The sequence below is a fragment of the Nomascus leucogenys genome, chromosome 3, assembly GCF_006542625.1.
Source record: "Nomascus leucogenys isolate Asia chromosome 3, Asia_NLE_v1, whole genome shotgun sequence".
NCBI classification, from domain to species: domain Eukaryota; kingdom Metazoa; phylum Chordata; class Mammalia; order Primates; family Hylobatidae; genus Nomascus; species Nomascus leucogenys.
This window is the reverse complement of record NC_044383.1, coordinates 137496484-137513859: the sequence shown is the minus strand read 5'-3', so window position 1 is coordinate 137513859 and position 17376 is coordinate 137496484. Positions and strand designations below refer to the sequence as shown.

Genomic DNA, 17376 nt, shown 5'->3' with positions numbered 1-17376 from the left:
TCTAAGCACCATTCCCCAGTATTAAGAACCAAAGCTCTTTAAAGAATTGGCTGGTAGGCTGGGCACAGTGGTTCATGCCTGTAATCCCAGCACTTTGGGAGGCCAAGGTGGGTGGATCACTTGAAGTCAGGAGTTCGAGACCAGCCTGGCCAACATGGTGAAACCTCTCTCTACTAAAAATACAAAAAATTAGCCAAGCATAGTGGCATGTGCCTGTAATCCCAGCTACTAGGGAGGCTGAGGCAGGAGAATCACTTGAACCTGGGAGGCAGAGGTTGCTGTGAGCTGAGATCGCGCCACTAGACTCCAGCCTGGGAGACAGAATGAGACTCTGTCTCAAAAAAAAAAAAAAAAAAAAAAAAAGAATTGGCTGGTTTGGCTGGTTTTAGTTCAGTGGCCTGAATATTGCAAGAGAGCCTGTGATGACTTCTTCAGCCAGAGATCAAGGAAGACTTGAGAGACTAACGGACTCATGCTACAAGGTCACAGGATACATCCTGAAGGAGCTTCTGCGGGACAAATTTGGAGAATTTGGAGCACTGAAAGAGAATAATTGATTATAACACAGAAAATAAATAAAAACCCCTGTGTCCATTGAATTGAAAACAAAAGGAAAGAAAATAAAGAAAGCTTTTCTTTAGAGAAGACTACCGCCAAATAGATGGGAGGAATGACGAAATTAGAATATCACCAGTTTGCCACCCATGATGTAATAGTTAATCCAGACAAGAATCAGTGGATGCTAACATCACTAGGTAAAGTCAGAGGGAACAGGAATAACCTGATAATGATCACCCCATAGAAACTTAACTGCAGAAGAGAAAAAATGTACCCTTACACCAAAGAGATTCGTAGTCAAATTTAGTGTCACCAGCAGTGGAACACTCTAACATTATTTGCCTTCTAATAGAATGCAATATGAAATATAATATATAATATTCTTGCCAAAAGCCTTAACCTGAATCCAATCCAGCCTCTAGATCCAACTTTGAAGTTTACAGGATATAGAGAAACAAGTTAAACCACACAGTGAAGAAACAATCAGGCCGCTGCTCTGGACTCTCCAATATGTCAATGCTATTTAAAACAACAACAACAACGACAACAAAAAACTGACACTAATCAACAAATGCAGTGAATTAACCTAGGTAGGATCCCAATCTGGGGAAGAAAACTGCTGTAAAAGACATTCTTGTAGCAAGTGGTGAAATTTAAATGTGGAATGATACTAGATTATTATTAGCTAAGCCAAACTTGGTGGCTTAAAACAGCAAACACTGATTATCTCGCAGTTTCTATGGGTCAGGAAACTCGGCACGACTTTGCTGGTGGTGGTTCTGGCTCAGGGGCTCTCCTAAGTTAGGGCCAAGCTGTTGAGCAGGGCTGCAGTCCTCCCCAGGATTGACCAGAGGAGGATTCCCTGCTGGGCTCACTCACATGGTAGCTGACAGGCGTCAGGTCGTTAGCACGTGGGCCTCCCGAGAGGTGGCTGAGTGCCTTCACCACATGGTAGCTGACTTCCCTCTCCCTCTCCCTACCTCACAACATGGCCCCTGGCTTCGCTCAAGAGCAAGGGACTCCAGAGAGATCAATAGAGTGTATTTAAGACAGAAGCCACAGCCTTTTTATAACCTAATATCAAAAGTGATATCCATCATTTCTGACATATTCTATTCACTAGAAGGGAATCACTAAGCCCAGACCGTGCTCAAGAGGAAGCATGTAAAAAAATGCGTGTGCTTAAAAACCACCACAGATGGTATCCGGCATTACAGTTAACTTTCAGATGCAGCAGTGGTATCGTGATTACATAGGGCAATGTCCTTATTCTTAGGATAAATATGCTGACATAGAGGCAATACAAATGATGTCTGCAACTTATCTTCAAGTGGTTCTGCAAATATATGTATGTTTATGTAACAATAAATAAACAATAACAATATATATTGTTTATATAAAACAATAAAGCAAATAAAACAAAATGCTAATCATTGTTGCATCTGGGTGGATGGTGGTGGGTGATCATTGTCATATTCCTTCACTCTTTCTATATATTTGAAATTTTTTAAAAGACAATGTTGGTGAAAAATAATGGAAAGTTATTAGGTTGATGCCATTAAAAGTCATTGCAAAAACCGCAATTACTTTTGCACCAACCTAATACTATGGACTGATTTGTGTCTTCCCCAAAATTCATATTTTGAAGTCCTAACCCCCAATGTGATGGTATTTGTGGGTGGGGTCTTTGGGAGGTGATTAGGTTCAGATGAAGTTTTGAGGGTGGGGACCTCACAATGGGATTAGTGCCCTTAGAAGGAGAGACCTCGTAGTACTTTAGCTTGCTTGCTCTCTCTGTGACATGTGAGGACACGGGGAGAAGGCAGCCATCTGCATGCAGGATGAGGGCGCTCACCAGAACCTGACCATGTTGGCACCCTGATCTTGGATTTCCCAGCCTCCAGATTTGTGAGAAATATATTTGTGTTGTTTAAGCCACCCAGTCTATGGTACTGTATTATGGCAGCCCAAGCTGATAATAAGGGCATTGATAACAATAATAAACTTCGCACTTTCCAGAGAGTTAATGTGTCAGGAGAATAAAGCCAGTGGTGCGAAGGGCCTTTTGATGCAGGGAATTAATTGAAAATAGAAATTATCATCATGACTGTGCTTTCCAACTTCCCATCTTACCTCAGTGTGGCTGTCACTAGACAGAGAAGGCCCAAAAGAAATTCCAGAAAAGGCAACTCCTTCTCCTGCACCCACCAATTCCACAGGCCCCTCCTCAGCCTGTGGGCCACCACTAGCCCTTCACCCCCAGGGAGGCTCCCTTTATCAGCACCAGTCCTTAGCTAATCTTAAATTCCATCTGCTGGGCCATTGCCATTCACTTTTTTCCTATGTACTTTTATTAACTGATTGTATAAGCTCATTTTTGCTTTTGGAAATGGATCATTATTATTAATCCCATAATAAATTTCTTTATCACAGAATTATGATTAAGGGATTATGCAGTGTTAAAAAATATATATGGTATTAAATAGCTCAAATAGGTTGCAGATCATTTGAAAAGATCAGCCAATTCACTGTGTAAATAAAAGTTTACAATTCAGTCACTTCCTTTTGGCAATATCTGTCAGAATTACAAGGTCCATGTCTTTTGGCCCAGCCAGTCTACTTCTTGGATTTTGTCTTACTGATATATCCTCCCACATGAAGAATGATATAAGATTACTCATAATAGCTGTATGGATAATAATGTATAGTATATTGCCACTTGTGTTAAAAAATAAATAAAAAGAGAAACATATAGTGTGCAGAGTGTGTCAACATTTGTGTTAAAAAGAAATTAAAAAAATATGTATATATGTGTGTAAAATATTTCGAGAAGAGTATATAAGAAATCACTGGGGCAGGGCTCAATGTCTCATGCCTGTAATCCCAGCATTTTGGAAGTCCCAAGTGGGAGGATCACTGGAGGCCAGGAGTTTAGGACCAGCCTGGGCAACATAGCGAGACCCCGTCTCTACAAAAAATTTTTTAAAAGAAAGAAATGGTTAACAGAGAGGTTGCCTCTGAAGAGAACTGGGTGGCTGTGGAGAGGGGTATGGGGAACATGTTTCACCATATACTCTTGTGCATTTAGAATTTTGTTTCTTGAACAAATATTACCTATTTGTTCAAATATATTAAATTTAAACTTTTTAAGATCCTATAATTTAACTAAAGTAAGACATCTTCTCTACAAATTCTTTACTTTTAAGTGTTTTGTATTCCTTTTTTCCAATTATTAAAAAAATGTGGCTGGGCACAGTGGCTCACACCTGTAATTCCAGCACTTTGGGAGGCCAAGGTGGGCAGATCACTTGAGGCCAGGAGTCGAGACCAGCCTGGCTAACATGGTAAAACCCTGTCTCTATTAAACAAAAATTAGGCCAGCCACGGTGGCTCACGCCTATAATTCTACCACTCTGGGAGGCTGAGGCGGGCGGATCATGAGGTCAGGAAATCGAGACCATCCTGGCTAACACGGTGAAACCCCATCTCTACTAAAAATACAAAAAAACAAAATTAGCTGGGCGTGGTGGCGAGTGCCTGTAGTCCCAGCTACTTGGGAGGCTGAGGTGGGAGAATGGCATGAACCAGGGAGGCGGAGCTTCAGTGAGCCAAGATAGCGCCACTGCACTCCAGCCTGGGCGACAGAGCGAAACTCCGTCCAAAACAAAACAAACAAACAAACAAAAAATTAGCTGGGCATGGTGGTGGGTGCCTGTAGTCCCAGCTACTTGGGTGGTTGAGGCAGGAGAATTGCTTGAACCAGGGAGGAGGAAGTTGCAGTGAGTCAAGATCGTGCCACTGCACTCCAGTCTGGGTGACAGAGTGAGACTCCTTCTCAAAAATTAATTAATTAATTAATTAATTAAAATTTAAATTTTAAAATGTTTAAATGTACATATATAGTCAATGGCCTGTTCAAGTCACTTTGTCCCATGTCACCCCCAACCCTCCTGCTGAGTGCAGGCTCTTAAAATTGTGATCAATAAAAAAAAAATGTAATCAATAGTTCTAGGGCACTTATCTGACATCCATCTCTTCCATTTCTGCTTCTTCAACATGGTCCCAGATGCACACATATACTTCACATTTCGTACCTGGTTCAGCTTGTCTTTCTCTTCAGTACAGGAGGCAGCTTTTTTCTGCTCTCTGTTGACTTCTGAAGCCAGCCTCATGATCGTTTCTCTGCTAGCTTTTGCTTCCATCTCATGGACATTTATAGCCTCTTCAAGAATAACAATTTGTCCTTTCACGAATTCATTTTCTTTGCGCAGCTCTCTAAGCTGAAGAGGAAGCAATTACAGCTGTCCTATAAAAATTAACAATTTCATACATTTTCTCTAAGCAAGTCACAATCTATAGGCTGCATTATCATATGAAAAATGTAATAGCACTATCCCTACATGGACTGGAAAGGTCACATTTTCAAAGGCAGCCTGTAAACTCCGTTTTAGACCTGGGGGTCAAATTCAAATTATCCAGAAGATGGCCACAAGGCAAGGATAATGAAGCCAAAAGCGTCCCGACGGAACACACATCAGCAAACCTCTGGCTGCTAAATACACCAGGTAAGGTGAAGCTGGGCTACAGTAGGCGATGAAGCAAGGGACTTGCCTTCAGCCCATGTCCACTCAGACCTTCTGCAGTCAAGACACCATGTGGCACTGGAGGAAATACAGAGAACACAGGGCCATGCTTTTTGAAAAAATATATTCTTCTATTTAATATAAGCATAGGAAAATTCAGAATAACAGCTTAGTGTTTATCATAGGGAATTGAGATTAGCAGGGCTTTTGCTCACTATGTTGTGCATTGGAATGGTTAACTGGGAGCATTTATAAGATTTACAAGGGGAAAATAAAAGCCAGCAGGCTCCTTGACCTCAGGGAACGAGCCATACAGACAATCTCACTCTGTAGGTCCAGGGGGAGGCCTGTAAGGTGACTTGAGACACCTCAGGACAGGGTCAGCATTTGTGTTGAGACTCTCCATGGAAGTGATGTACCTTTGAGCCTCAATGCTCTGAAAACATGGTGCCCCACTCCCAACTCATGCTGTTCCCTCTCTCTCCACCACTCTTCCTCACATTTGCATGATCTCTCCTCAATGGCCCTCAAAACTCCCGACCTCACGGGGGCGCTCTTCAGACAGTGTCTGGCACCTGTGACTTGGTTCCCTCTCTATCCCTGCACCCTGATTTGTTTTTCTGTATTGCACCTTTCACCATGTGGAGCAATCGTAGATATTTATTTTGTTATTTCTTCACTATCCTTACCCTTTGAAAATGAAATCTCTAGGCAAGCATAGACACAGTCTTGTCTCATTCACTGCTATCTCTCCAGCACTCAGAACAGTGTCTAGCATATAGTAAGCACTCACTAAATATTTGTGAAATGAAGGAATGAATGTCTAATTATTAGGGATGCATGGTTCCTTGGGAATAAGTGTGCACACGTGTTTATGAGGGCGTGTGAAAGCGAAGGAACAGTTTTGAAACCAGAGCCATTTTGTTCTTGGAGGAACACCTAATGACGCTGAAGTCTTGGTCAAGACAGCAGACTTCCTGATCTGGGCCAATTTTTTTTTTTTCTTTTTAAGACAGGCACCTGTTCACATGGCCGAGATGCCAAAGCTCCAGATTCCTACCCTCTGTCGTGAAATATAGATTCCACTACTGTTCAGGTAAGCTGAGGCCAACAAATCCCAGGAGGAAATCGCCGCCAAAAAGATGGTTTCTTATTCATTGTTCCCAAGTGGAAGGAACCCACCACACTACACAGGGCCATGGGGAAGCACCAGGGTCAGTCAGGAGGCAGAAGAAGCGGGGAGAAGAGTGGGCGAGAGGCTTTATTGTCGCCTCCACAGGAAGGAATAAGCAAAGCAGAGTAAGCAGACTTACAGTTGGCTATTGAATGATTTCAGTGGCTCTTGGGGTGTAGGGGCTGACCCGAGCTATCTGGGGGGCTTAGGGCAAGGGGCAGTAACCTGCAGGTAACAGCCAGTTGTAGGAGGTGGCTGGGGAGTGGGCTCTGGATTGGTCAGTTCATACGTGAAAGCTCTGCTGGGAAGGGCAGGCTCTCCCGGCTCAGCAATACCCCGGAAGTCAAAGCGTTAGAAATACAGAAAAGACAAGGGCATGATGAATGTAGTAGAAACACCCAGATTAGCACCTGGAGACTGTGTCTGATAGAGAAAAGAGCGTCACGGAAGAAGGAGCTTCTGAATTCCCTTTTCTTATCCCCATCATTTGGTTTGAAAGATAATTCTCAAACTACAAGTGGACTTTTACAGCCGAGTTCCCGGTCATAAGTTAGCCATAGGGAGCAGGAGGAGAGGCATCCAGCACCCATGAGAGCATCAGGTGGACCCATGGTCCCAGCTATCAAAACCCATCCGTGAAGTAGAATACTTCCCAAAGTCGAATGAAGTCATCTTGCGGCTTTCAGAGAGGACATTTGGGAAGCTCACTAGCAGACACCCGAGAGGTGGCTTTTAAAAATGGCTGCATGATAGGCCAGACGTGATGGCTCACGCCTGCAATCCCAGCACTTTGGGAGGCCAAGGTGGGAGAACCACTTGAGCCCAGGAGTTAGAGACCAGCCTGAGCAATACAGTGAGACCTCATCTCCATTAAAAAAAAAAAAAAAAAAAAAAGATGCATGGGAGCTGGGCATGGTGGCCTACAACTGTAATCACAGCACTTTAGGAGGCAGAGGTGGGGTAATTGCTTGAGGCAAGGACTTCAAGACCAGCCTGGACAACATAGGAAGACCTCATCTCTACATAAATAAAATAATTAGCCAGACATGGTGGTGCATGCCTGTAGTCTCAATTACTTAGGAGGCTGAGGCAGGAGGATCACTTGAGCCCAAGAAATCAAGGTCACAGTAAACTAGGATCATACCACTGTACTCCAGCCTGGATGACAGAGCAAGATCTTGTCTCTAAATTTAAAACAAACAAACAAAAAAACAAAACAACAACAACAACAAAAAAAAAACGGCTGTATGGAAATCTGTCAGGAAGCAAGGATATAAAAGGTTTGTAAATAGCCAAAGAGAACCAAATACTTTCAGGTACCCTAATGAAGCACTATGGGCCAAGTGAATTATTCAGTTAATATTATTTATTTCTGACTTAATGGTAATCTACCATTAAAGTAGAATGTTTGCTATTTGTTTTTTTGTTTTGTTTATTTTTTGAGACAGAGTCTCACTCTGTGGCCCAGGCTGGAGTGCAGTGGCTTGATCTCACTGCAACCTCTGCCTCCTGGTTCAAGTGATTCTCCTGTCTCAGCCTTCCAATTAGCTGGGATTACAGGCACCCACCACCACACCTGGCTAAGTTTTGTATTTTAATAAAGATGGGGTTTCTCCATGTTGGCCAGGCTGGTCTCGAACCCCTGACCTCAGGTGATCTGCCCGCCTGGGCCTCCCAAAGTGCTGGGATTACAGGTGTGAGTCACCACGCCCAGCCACTATTTGCTTTTAATGTAAATTCTTGAAGTACTTTAGAACTCACACTCAATCAGTATCCTAAAAATGACATGCAGCTGGTTGTGTGAGTATATGTCTGGCTGTAACTAAAAGGAAAAAATCTCCCTAAAGCAAATGGTTAAAATGAGTAATTAATTGTATATGACAACCTAAATATATTTTAGACAAAGCCATTAATCTCTTTTGGAGAATAATTAATTCCAATAATGCTAGAAAAGATCTTGGAATTGAGGCTCAGGCAGGTTATGTGACTTGTCCCAAGTCACACAGTTAATTAAGGCTACACTTGGTCTACTGTGCCATTCTCCTGCCACCCCCAAACTCAACCACAGCACTTCCTTTCATGCCACATGTCAGAATTACCACTACATTTGTAGACTTTTTAATCTGTATACAGACACCTTTAAAATTAAATCTTCATCTGATGCCTTGTCATTCCTCTCATCTGGATCCAAGCAGTCACGCAGTTGAGTCAGAAATTCCTCATGTTTCCTGCAATTCTTTGAAACTTGTTTCTTATTCTCCTCATTTTCTTTTGAACACTTTCTGTTAAGCAAATAACAAATAAGTCAGCATCTAACACCATGGAAGATAACATTCATCAAACCAAGTCAGAATATAAGCTCTATGGGGGAAATAATTGTCATTTTCAACACAACACAGTTTCCCAGACACAGAGCAAATTATTGTCACAGAAGCCCTGTAAAGCCCTATAAAGGAAGGAGAAAAGTGGCAGCAATTTCAGGACACCTGTGCTTTGCAGCAATATAAGGAAATCTTCAAGGCATTGTGGACTTAGTAACAGGAGGGGAAATGAATTCCCCTAGCTTCAACCCTTTAGGATCTCTAAAAATGGAGGCACGTGTCTAGAGCACACATGCTCACAATCCACATAGCCATGGGTCTTCACTGGGGCCTCATGGGGAAGGAGAGTGCTACCACATTGGTTCTAGAGGACCATGCTTCATTTTATTTTCAAACTTTACAATACAGTGATTTATAAGGGTCCTGGTTCATGGCCAGGCATAACTATAATAACAAATACATCAAAAGCACAGAAGATTCTCGCCTCTGGAAAACAGGTGTGCTCAATCACCAGCAAAGTTCATTATTAGTTTTCACACGCCCTCAGTCTTTAAAGCGTATCGGAAGAAAGGAAGGAAAATCAGTATATCGAAGAGATGTCTGAACCCCCATGTTTACTGCAGTTCTATTCATAATAGCAAAGATAGGGAATCAACATAAGTGCCCATCAGTGAGTGAATGGGAAAAAAAATATGATACATACACATCGGAATACTACTCAGCCTTTTAAAGAGTGAAATCCTGTCAGGAGTGGCAATATGGATGAACCTGGAGGATATTATGTTAAGTAAAATAAGTCAAGTACAGAAAGATAATTACCTCATGTTTTCACTCATATGTGGGAGCTAAAAATAATTGAACTCGTAGAAACAGAGTAGAATTTTGATTATTAGAGACTGGAAAGGGTAGCGGATGAAGGAGAATACACTGAGGTTAGTCAATGGCTATAAACTTATAAAGATAGTTATAAACTTATAAAGCTAGATGGCAGGGGTAAGTTCTAGTGTTCTGTAGCATAGTAGGGTGAATACGGTTAACAAGAATTTAGTTTCCAAATAGCTAGAAGAGAGGATTTTGAATGTTCACAACACAAAAAAATGATAAATATTCAAGATGATGGATTTACTAATTTCCCTGATTTGATCATTATACATTGTGTACGTGTATCAAAATATCACTCCATATCCCATAAATATGTACAATTATTACAAGTCAACTAAAAATAAAAGGAAAAAAAGAGCATTGGAAGAGTACTAGAATTGGCCAGTCAAGGAAAAAGGAAATTTATGGTCCATTATGAATATATTATTTCAAATCTCCAATAGGTTTGTTGAAATAGTATGGTCTATTTCTAATGCTTTAAATGTTAGCAACTAAGAGATTGTCAAAAATAGGCATAATTTAAAGGCAAATTAGAATCATTTCAGTAATTTAGTGTCATTTTTCAAATATCCAAGATAATAAACATGATTATTGCTTTTCCTTTTTACCATGTTGAGTGTTTACTGCAAATTCCTTCACGCTATTCAAAGATTAACAAAGCATGTAATTGCAGATACTCAAAGCATATCAGATTTCTACTTAGAAAAATGTGTAACGATAAAAGACTAACATCACTATATTTCTGAGTTCTTATTTTAGCATATGAAAGGTAAAACTCTTCAGTCTTTTGGACCCAGGAAAGGCATAATTAATTGTATGGTGCTGATTGATTTACATATGTGATTCCATACATTAACCCCAAGATTTCAATCTTTCTTCTCCATTCCAGAGGTCTCTAAACTACTTCCATTTCTATTTGCAATTCACTTGACCCAACAAAGTTTCAGGAATCTACCTTAAGAAAATAATCACAGAAATTTAAAAATATGAATCACATAGATATTCATTGCAACTTGGTTTTTAGTAATTTTTTAAGTGGAACTAACCTAAGAGCCTGTAGAAATAGCAAAAGTAATTGATTGAGTAAATTATGGTATTTCAAGCAAAGGAACACAATGGGCCATTTAAAATTATGTACTAGGCTTGGCACAGTGGCTCACGCCTGTAATCCCAGCACTTTGGAAGGCCAAGGTGGGAGGATTGCTTGAGGTCAGGGATTCAAGACCAACCTGGGCAACATGGCAAGACGCCATCTCTACAAAAAAATTTAAAGATCAGCTGGGTGTAGTGGCATGCATCTGTGGTCTCAGCTACAAGAGGCTAAGGTGGGAGGATCACTTGAGCCTAGGAGGTCAAGGCTGCAGTGAGCCCTAATTGCGCCACTGCACTCCAGCCTGGGTGGCAGAGTGAAAACCTGTCTTAAATAAGTAAATAAATAAAATTATATACTAAATGAGTTTTTAAAATATTTATAACACATGGCCAGGCACAGTGGCTCACTTCTATAATCCTAACACTTTGGGAGACCAAGGCAGGCAGATCAGGAGCTCGAGACCAGTCTGGCCAACATGGCAAAACCCTGTCTCTACTAAAAATACAAAAATTAGCCGGGTGTGGTGGCACACGCCTGTAATCCCAGCTACTCAAGAGGCTGAGGCATGAGAACTGCTTGAACCTAAGAGATGGAGGCTGCAGTGAGCCGAGGTCATGTCACTGCACTCCAGCCTGGGTGACAGAGCAAGACTCTGTCTTAAAAAAAAAAAAAAAAATATATATATATATATACACACACACACATATATATATTTAGAACATATGATTCAGTAAAAATAGTACACTACCTAAAGTCATTTGTATATGATTTTCTGAAAAATCTGTTCAATAAAATATTAATATTAATTATAGCTTTTCTATAATCATAAGGTTTTAAGTAATTATTAATTTCTTCTTGGCACTTTTCTGTATAAAAATATTTTTTACAATATGCATATAGTTTTTATTACTCATTTATTAATAAATACTTATTGAGTACCCACCATACACCAAGCCCCATTAAAGGTGCTAAAGATACAATAGTAAACAAAAGAGATACAAATCCAGCCAGGCGCAGTGGTGTACACCTGTAGTCCCAGCTACTAGGGAGGCTGAGGTGAGAGGATCACTTGAACCCAGGAATTTTAGGCCAGCCTGGGCAAGATAGTGAGACCCCCATCTCTGAAAAAAAAATTATTGACCTCATGGAGCTTATGTTCTATTTGGAAAGATGGACAATAATCAAAATATTAATATATGTAAAATGTATAGTACATTATAATAGGACTAGAGAGAAAAAATTAAGCAGTAAGGAAAGAGGGGCAAGAGATATTAGAGGAGTAAATTTTTAGCTATGTTATTCATGGAACATCTCACTTGAAAAGTGCCATCTGAGTGAAGCCTTAAAGGAAATGGAGGCAGCCACGTGATATCTGGGGGAAGAGCCTTCCAGGAAAAGAAATTAACAATTGCAAAGGTCCTGAGGTACGATGAGGTCTGTCAGGTTCAAGGGACAGCAAAGAAGACAGCGATCTGGAATAGAAAGAATAAGGAGGAGAATGGTAGCAAAACCAGGTCAGGATGAGCCTTTTGGCTCATAGAAAACACTGTCTTTACCCTGAATGAGAACAGAAGTCACTGGAGGACTCTGTGCTAAGAATTGACACGATCTAATTTGTGTTTTAACAGGATCACTCTGGCTGCAGGGGGCACAATCAGAGGCAGGAAAACCACTGCTATGAACCAAATGTTTATGTCCTCCGAGAATTCATATGTTGAAGTCCTAATTCCCAATATGATGGTATAATATTTGGAGGTTGGGCCTTTGGGAGGTAATTAGGTCATAAGAGTGGAGCCCTCATGAATGAGATTAGTGCCCTTATAAGAAGGGACACTGGCTGGGCGTGGTGGCTTATCCCTATAATCCCAGCCCTTTGGGAGGCTGAGGCAGACAGATCACTTGAAGCCAGGAGTCTGAGATCACCCTGGCCAACATGGTGAAACCCCATCTCTACTAAAAATACAAAACATTAGCTGGGCATGGTGATGCACACCTATAATCCCAGCTACTTGGGAGGCTGAGTCACAAGGATTGCTTGAACCCGGGAGGCAGATGTTGCAGTGAGCCAAGATCACACCCACTGCATTCCAGCCTGCGCAACAGAGCAACACTCTGTCAAAGAAAAAAAAAAAAAAGAAGCAGCAGAAGAAGAAGGAGGAGGAGGAGGAGGAGGAAGGAAGAGGAGGAAGAGGAGGAGAAACATGGAGAGGTGATCTCTCTCTCTGCCGTGTGAGGATACAGCAAGAAGACATTCATCTGCAAACCAGAAAGAGGACCCTCACCAGGAACTGAATAGGCCAACATCTTGATCTTGGCCTTCCCAGCCTCCACAACTACAAGGAATAAATTTCTGTCATTTAAGCCACCCAGTATATGGTATTTTTCTTATAGCAGCCCAAACCAACTAAGACAGAAATTAGTACCAGGAGTGGGATGCTGCTGTAACAGATACATATTACAATACTCCAGGTGAGAGTTAATGGTGGCTTGGATCAAGTTAGTGACAATAAAGGTGATAATGGAAAGCTGACAAAATTTAGATTTGTTTTGAAGATAGATATGATGGGATTTGCTGAAGAATCAGACATGGAGGGTGAAAAGAGAAAGAGAACCAAGTTTGATAGCAAGAATTTTGAAATGATCAACTAGAAGAATGGAATTATGAGCACATGAGATGAGGAAAAGTGCAGAAGGATTTTGTGGGAACACTGGGAGCTCCGTTTTGGACACATTAAGTTTGAGATGGGCTGGGCGCGGTGGCTCACGCCTGTAATCCCAGCACTTTAGGAGGCTGAGGCGGGTGGATCATGAGGTCAGGAGATCGCGACCTTCCTGGCTAACACGGTGAAACCCCGTCTCTACTAAGAATACAAAAAATTAGCCGGGCGTGGTGGCGGGTGCCTGTAGTCCCAGCTACTCAGGAGGCAGAGGCAGGAGAATGGCGTGAACCCCAGAGGCGGAGCTTGCAGTGAGCCGAGATCGCGCCACTGCACTGCAGCCTGGGCAACAGAGCCAGAATCCATCTCGGAAAAAAAAAAAAAAAAGTTTGAGATGCCTGTCAGAGATCCACATGGAGATGTGCAGTAGCTAGTAAGATATGTGGTTCTTGAGCTCTGGGAAGAGATCCAGGCTAGACACAGAAATGTGGGAGTCACCAGCATTTAGATACTTAAAGCCATGAAACTAAATGATATCACGAAGAGAGTAAATTTAGATACAAATGAGAAGAGATTCAAGGGCGGATCCCTGAGGTATTCCAGTATTTGAAAGCCAAAGAGATGAGGAGAAACAGTGAAAGACACTAGATAGAAAGGTAAGATTAAAAAAAGAAAAAACCTAGGCATGTGTAATATCCTGGAAGCCAAAAGAAGAAGAAAGTGGTTCAAAGAAAAAGATCAACTGTAACTGATGCCACTGATTGGTCAAGTAAGGTAAGACTGACCATTTAACTTGCACTGTGCACTCACTGATGACCTTAATGAGTGGTTTCAGTGGAGCAGATTCCAGAGAGAGAAGAGAAATTGGAGACAATGAATACATACAACATTTTTTTTTTTTTTGAGACAGAGTCTCTCTTTGTTGCCCAGGTTGGAGTGCAGTGGTGTGATCTCAGCTCACTGCAGCCTCCACCTGTCCAGGTTCAAGCAATTCTCATATCTCAGCCTCTCAAGTAGCTAGGATTAAAGGCACCTGGCACCACACCCTGCTAATTTTTGTATTTAGTAGAGACGGGGTTTCACCATGTTGGCCAGGCTGGTCTCAAATTCCTCACCTCAAGTAATCTGCCCACCTCAGCCTCCAAAAGTGCTGGGATTACAGGTGTGAGCCACCACGCGCGGCCATACATACAATGTTTAAGGAGTTTTTGCTGTAAGTGGAAGTAGAGAAAGAGGACAGGGGCTGGAAGTATTGGGTTGTTTTTTTAAGATGAAATAAGTAAAATAAATATCATGTATTTTGTTACTAAAGATATTTAACTCATTCGTAGAATTTTAAAATATATTTTAGGAACAACTCGTTCCCAATCTTGTCTCAATAATCACCTCTTGTCAGAATGAAGTGTGGAAAACCTAGGTGTCATGAGTTCTCTGCATAAACTAGCAATAAAATCTAATGAGGAATGTTCAGTGTGATCTGGAGTGGTCTAGCTTCTGGGATGTTTTTATAACTGGCTACTAAATAAATATCTACCTCTGTGTACTATCCCACCAGCTCAGGGTTAAACTCTACTTAGAGAAATCTTCGAAATTGTGTAAATAAGCATTTGCAGCCCTAATTGATAGGCTATAAACATGCTTAAGACAAGGCTGTATTTGTTAAGACTCTTGATGACATTTAGAAATGAGCCTTGGAAAAATTTGTCAAGATTCCAAAGATATTTGAGGTCAATAACTTTTTTTCAAATTCAGTTTCAGGGCCAAGTAATGCAAAATGCCAGTACCTTCAAAGAAAAATCTTGCTATCAGAAGCTAGTATTTTAATGCTAGCTAAAGCGAAAAATATATTGCGGTATCCTTACTGTAATTTTTCATTTAACTCTACAACTTTCTTCTTTAATTCCTGGTTCTCCTTGATTGCAGTGTGAGCTGTGATTTCTGTTCTGATTTTAGAAGTGGAAAGTGCTGCTGATTCTTCTTCTAGCTCCTGAACTCTGTCTCTCAAAGAGGTAAGGAGAGATGATTTTCTGGCATTGTTTTCCTTGTAGCTCTCCATTTCAGCTTTCAATTCTTGACAGGAGACTTCTTTAGAAAGCATCTTGGATCGGAGGTCTCGAAGCTAACACAGAAAAGAAGTTAAAAAAAAAAAAAAAAAAAAACCTTAACAACATAAGTTTGAAGTATCTTTAAGAAACCCAAAGCCATCATTTAAATGTTCACCCTTTTATTCATGACTTAATCTAACTTTATTTTCTTTTCTAATATTTGTATCTGTATTACCAAATGAGAAATTCTGCCTAAATAATGGACTTTATATTCTATCTTTTCCAAAACCAATTGAGCAATGTCTTAAGTTGTTTAGTCTCATTCAGGAGACATTTATGATGTTGATTGCATAAGCAATAAAATATTTTGCAATGGTCCACATTTTCTAAATCTGTATTGCTCTTATTGCTGCTGATAAACAGTTAGACAAGGAACCTACAAATCACATGATCTGTGATTTCACAGCCATAACTGTTCCCCGCTTAAACACAGACTACTCAGTGTATCACTGTATTTCTCACACTTATCTTCTGGACTCTAACTGTGAGTGATAAATAAAAATAATATTTCAATTTCTGGAAAAAAATGGGAGAAAAGAAAAATCCCTATAGGATTTATATAAAGAGAACATTTTAACTTTTATGAGTTCTGTGATATCAAAATGCTGAATAATATATATGCTCTATTGAATTAAAATGTCAGATCTACCCTATGAGAAAAAGTTACGAAAGCATGTACTTCTTTGGAACTGTGAGTGTGTATACATACATTTATTCACACACACATTATCAAGTCATCTTTCTATGGGGTCCTGGCAGCCTTAGTGAGAAATCACAGGCCAGTCTAGAACTCCCTGGGGCCACCAGGCTATAAGCAGAATGAGTTTAGGAAGACTCTCAGAAACTCCACTCTAAACCTGAGCTAGCCTACAGGGTAGATGAATCCCACGCTTCTTCCTAGAATTTCCCCAGCCAGTTGGAACTACCACAGGAAAGGGATTCAGAATTCCCTCCTAAGAACTCCAGATTGCAAGCAATCCACATTAAAGGAAGATATTCTGAGAGATGCTGAAAGTTCTCTGAGGCCCACGGAGCTTTACTTAACATCTTCAGGTGCCCCCAGATCTCTTAAGGCTGTATAGCTCCTCTGAGATCCAGAATTCAGCCCAAGCCACCTGGCTTTACAATCTGGCAAATGCATAACTTTTCAGGAATTCTAGGGGATAGACACAAGAGAACAAGTTTTAACTTTGCCAAAAGTCTTAAATCTATATCCCACTGTCCTATTTCTAATCACTCCTACATTCTGTTTCTTTTTTCTTTCTTTTTGAGACAGAGTCTCGCTCTGTCGCCAGGCTGGAATGCAGTGGTGTGATCTCGCCTCACTGCAACCTCCACCTCCCGGATTCAAGCGATTCTCCTGCCTCAGCCTCCCGAGTAGCTAGTACTACAAGTGCTCACTACCACACCAAGCTAATTTTTATATTTTTAGTAGAGACAGAGTTTCACTATGTTGGCCAGGATGGTCTGGATCTCTTGACCTCGTGATCTGCCTGCCTCAGCCTCCCAAAGTGCTGGGATTACAGGCGTGATCTGTTTCATTTTATAAGAAGCTAAGAAGGCCCATTTCTGAGTGATGGAGATGCATTATCTTACCTCAGACTGAGCACATTCAAATTTGACCAAAGTTGCTGCAAGTTCACTTCGAGCATTTTGAGCCACATTCCGATAGTGGTTTAACTGCTCCCGTGTGACTGGGACTTCCAAAAGATGATTGTAAGTTTCCTGGTAGAATTCCCCCAAAATACAAAATATAAAGAAGAGTGTTAAACGATCTTTTCTGTGCAGCTGCACAAAGCAAGATTAAAAGCAGAAGCATTCTTTGTATTCCAAATGTGTCAAACGTGCTACACAGAGAAGTGTTATATTCAGACCATTTGGTTCTCATTCTCAAAGTTCAAAGGGAGGCAGGAGAAAGTTCAGGAACAAATGATGTGCTCCTCTAGGATGGTGATGAGATTTGTCATTTAAGAATTGGCCTGTGGCAGAGTGTGTTGGCTCAC

At 41.0% G+C, this 17376-nt stretch overlaps 1 protein-coding gene across 1 annotated transcript in view; it reads right to left on the bottom strand.

Moving 5' to 3' along the window:
• Nucleotides 1-17376, bottom strand: part of ARMT1 (acidic residue methyltransferase 1) — a 160694-nt gene that overhangs the window by 65493 nt on the left and 77825 nt on the right. Inside the window, exons 5-8 of the mRNA XM_030809852.1 lie at nt 16970-17098; nt 15131-15387; nt 8453-8597; nt 4653-4838 (exon numbers count right to left, since the gene is read on the bottom strand). Coding sequence (XP_030665712.1) covers nt 4653-4838; nt 8453-8597; nt 15131-15387; nt 16970-17098 — 717 coding nt within the window. The remainder of the gene's footprint in view (nt 1-4652; nt 4839-8452; nt 8598-15130; nt 15388-16969; nt 17099-17376) is intronic.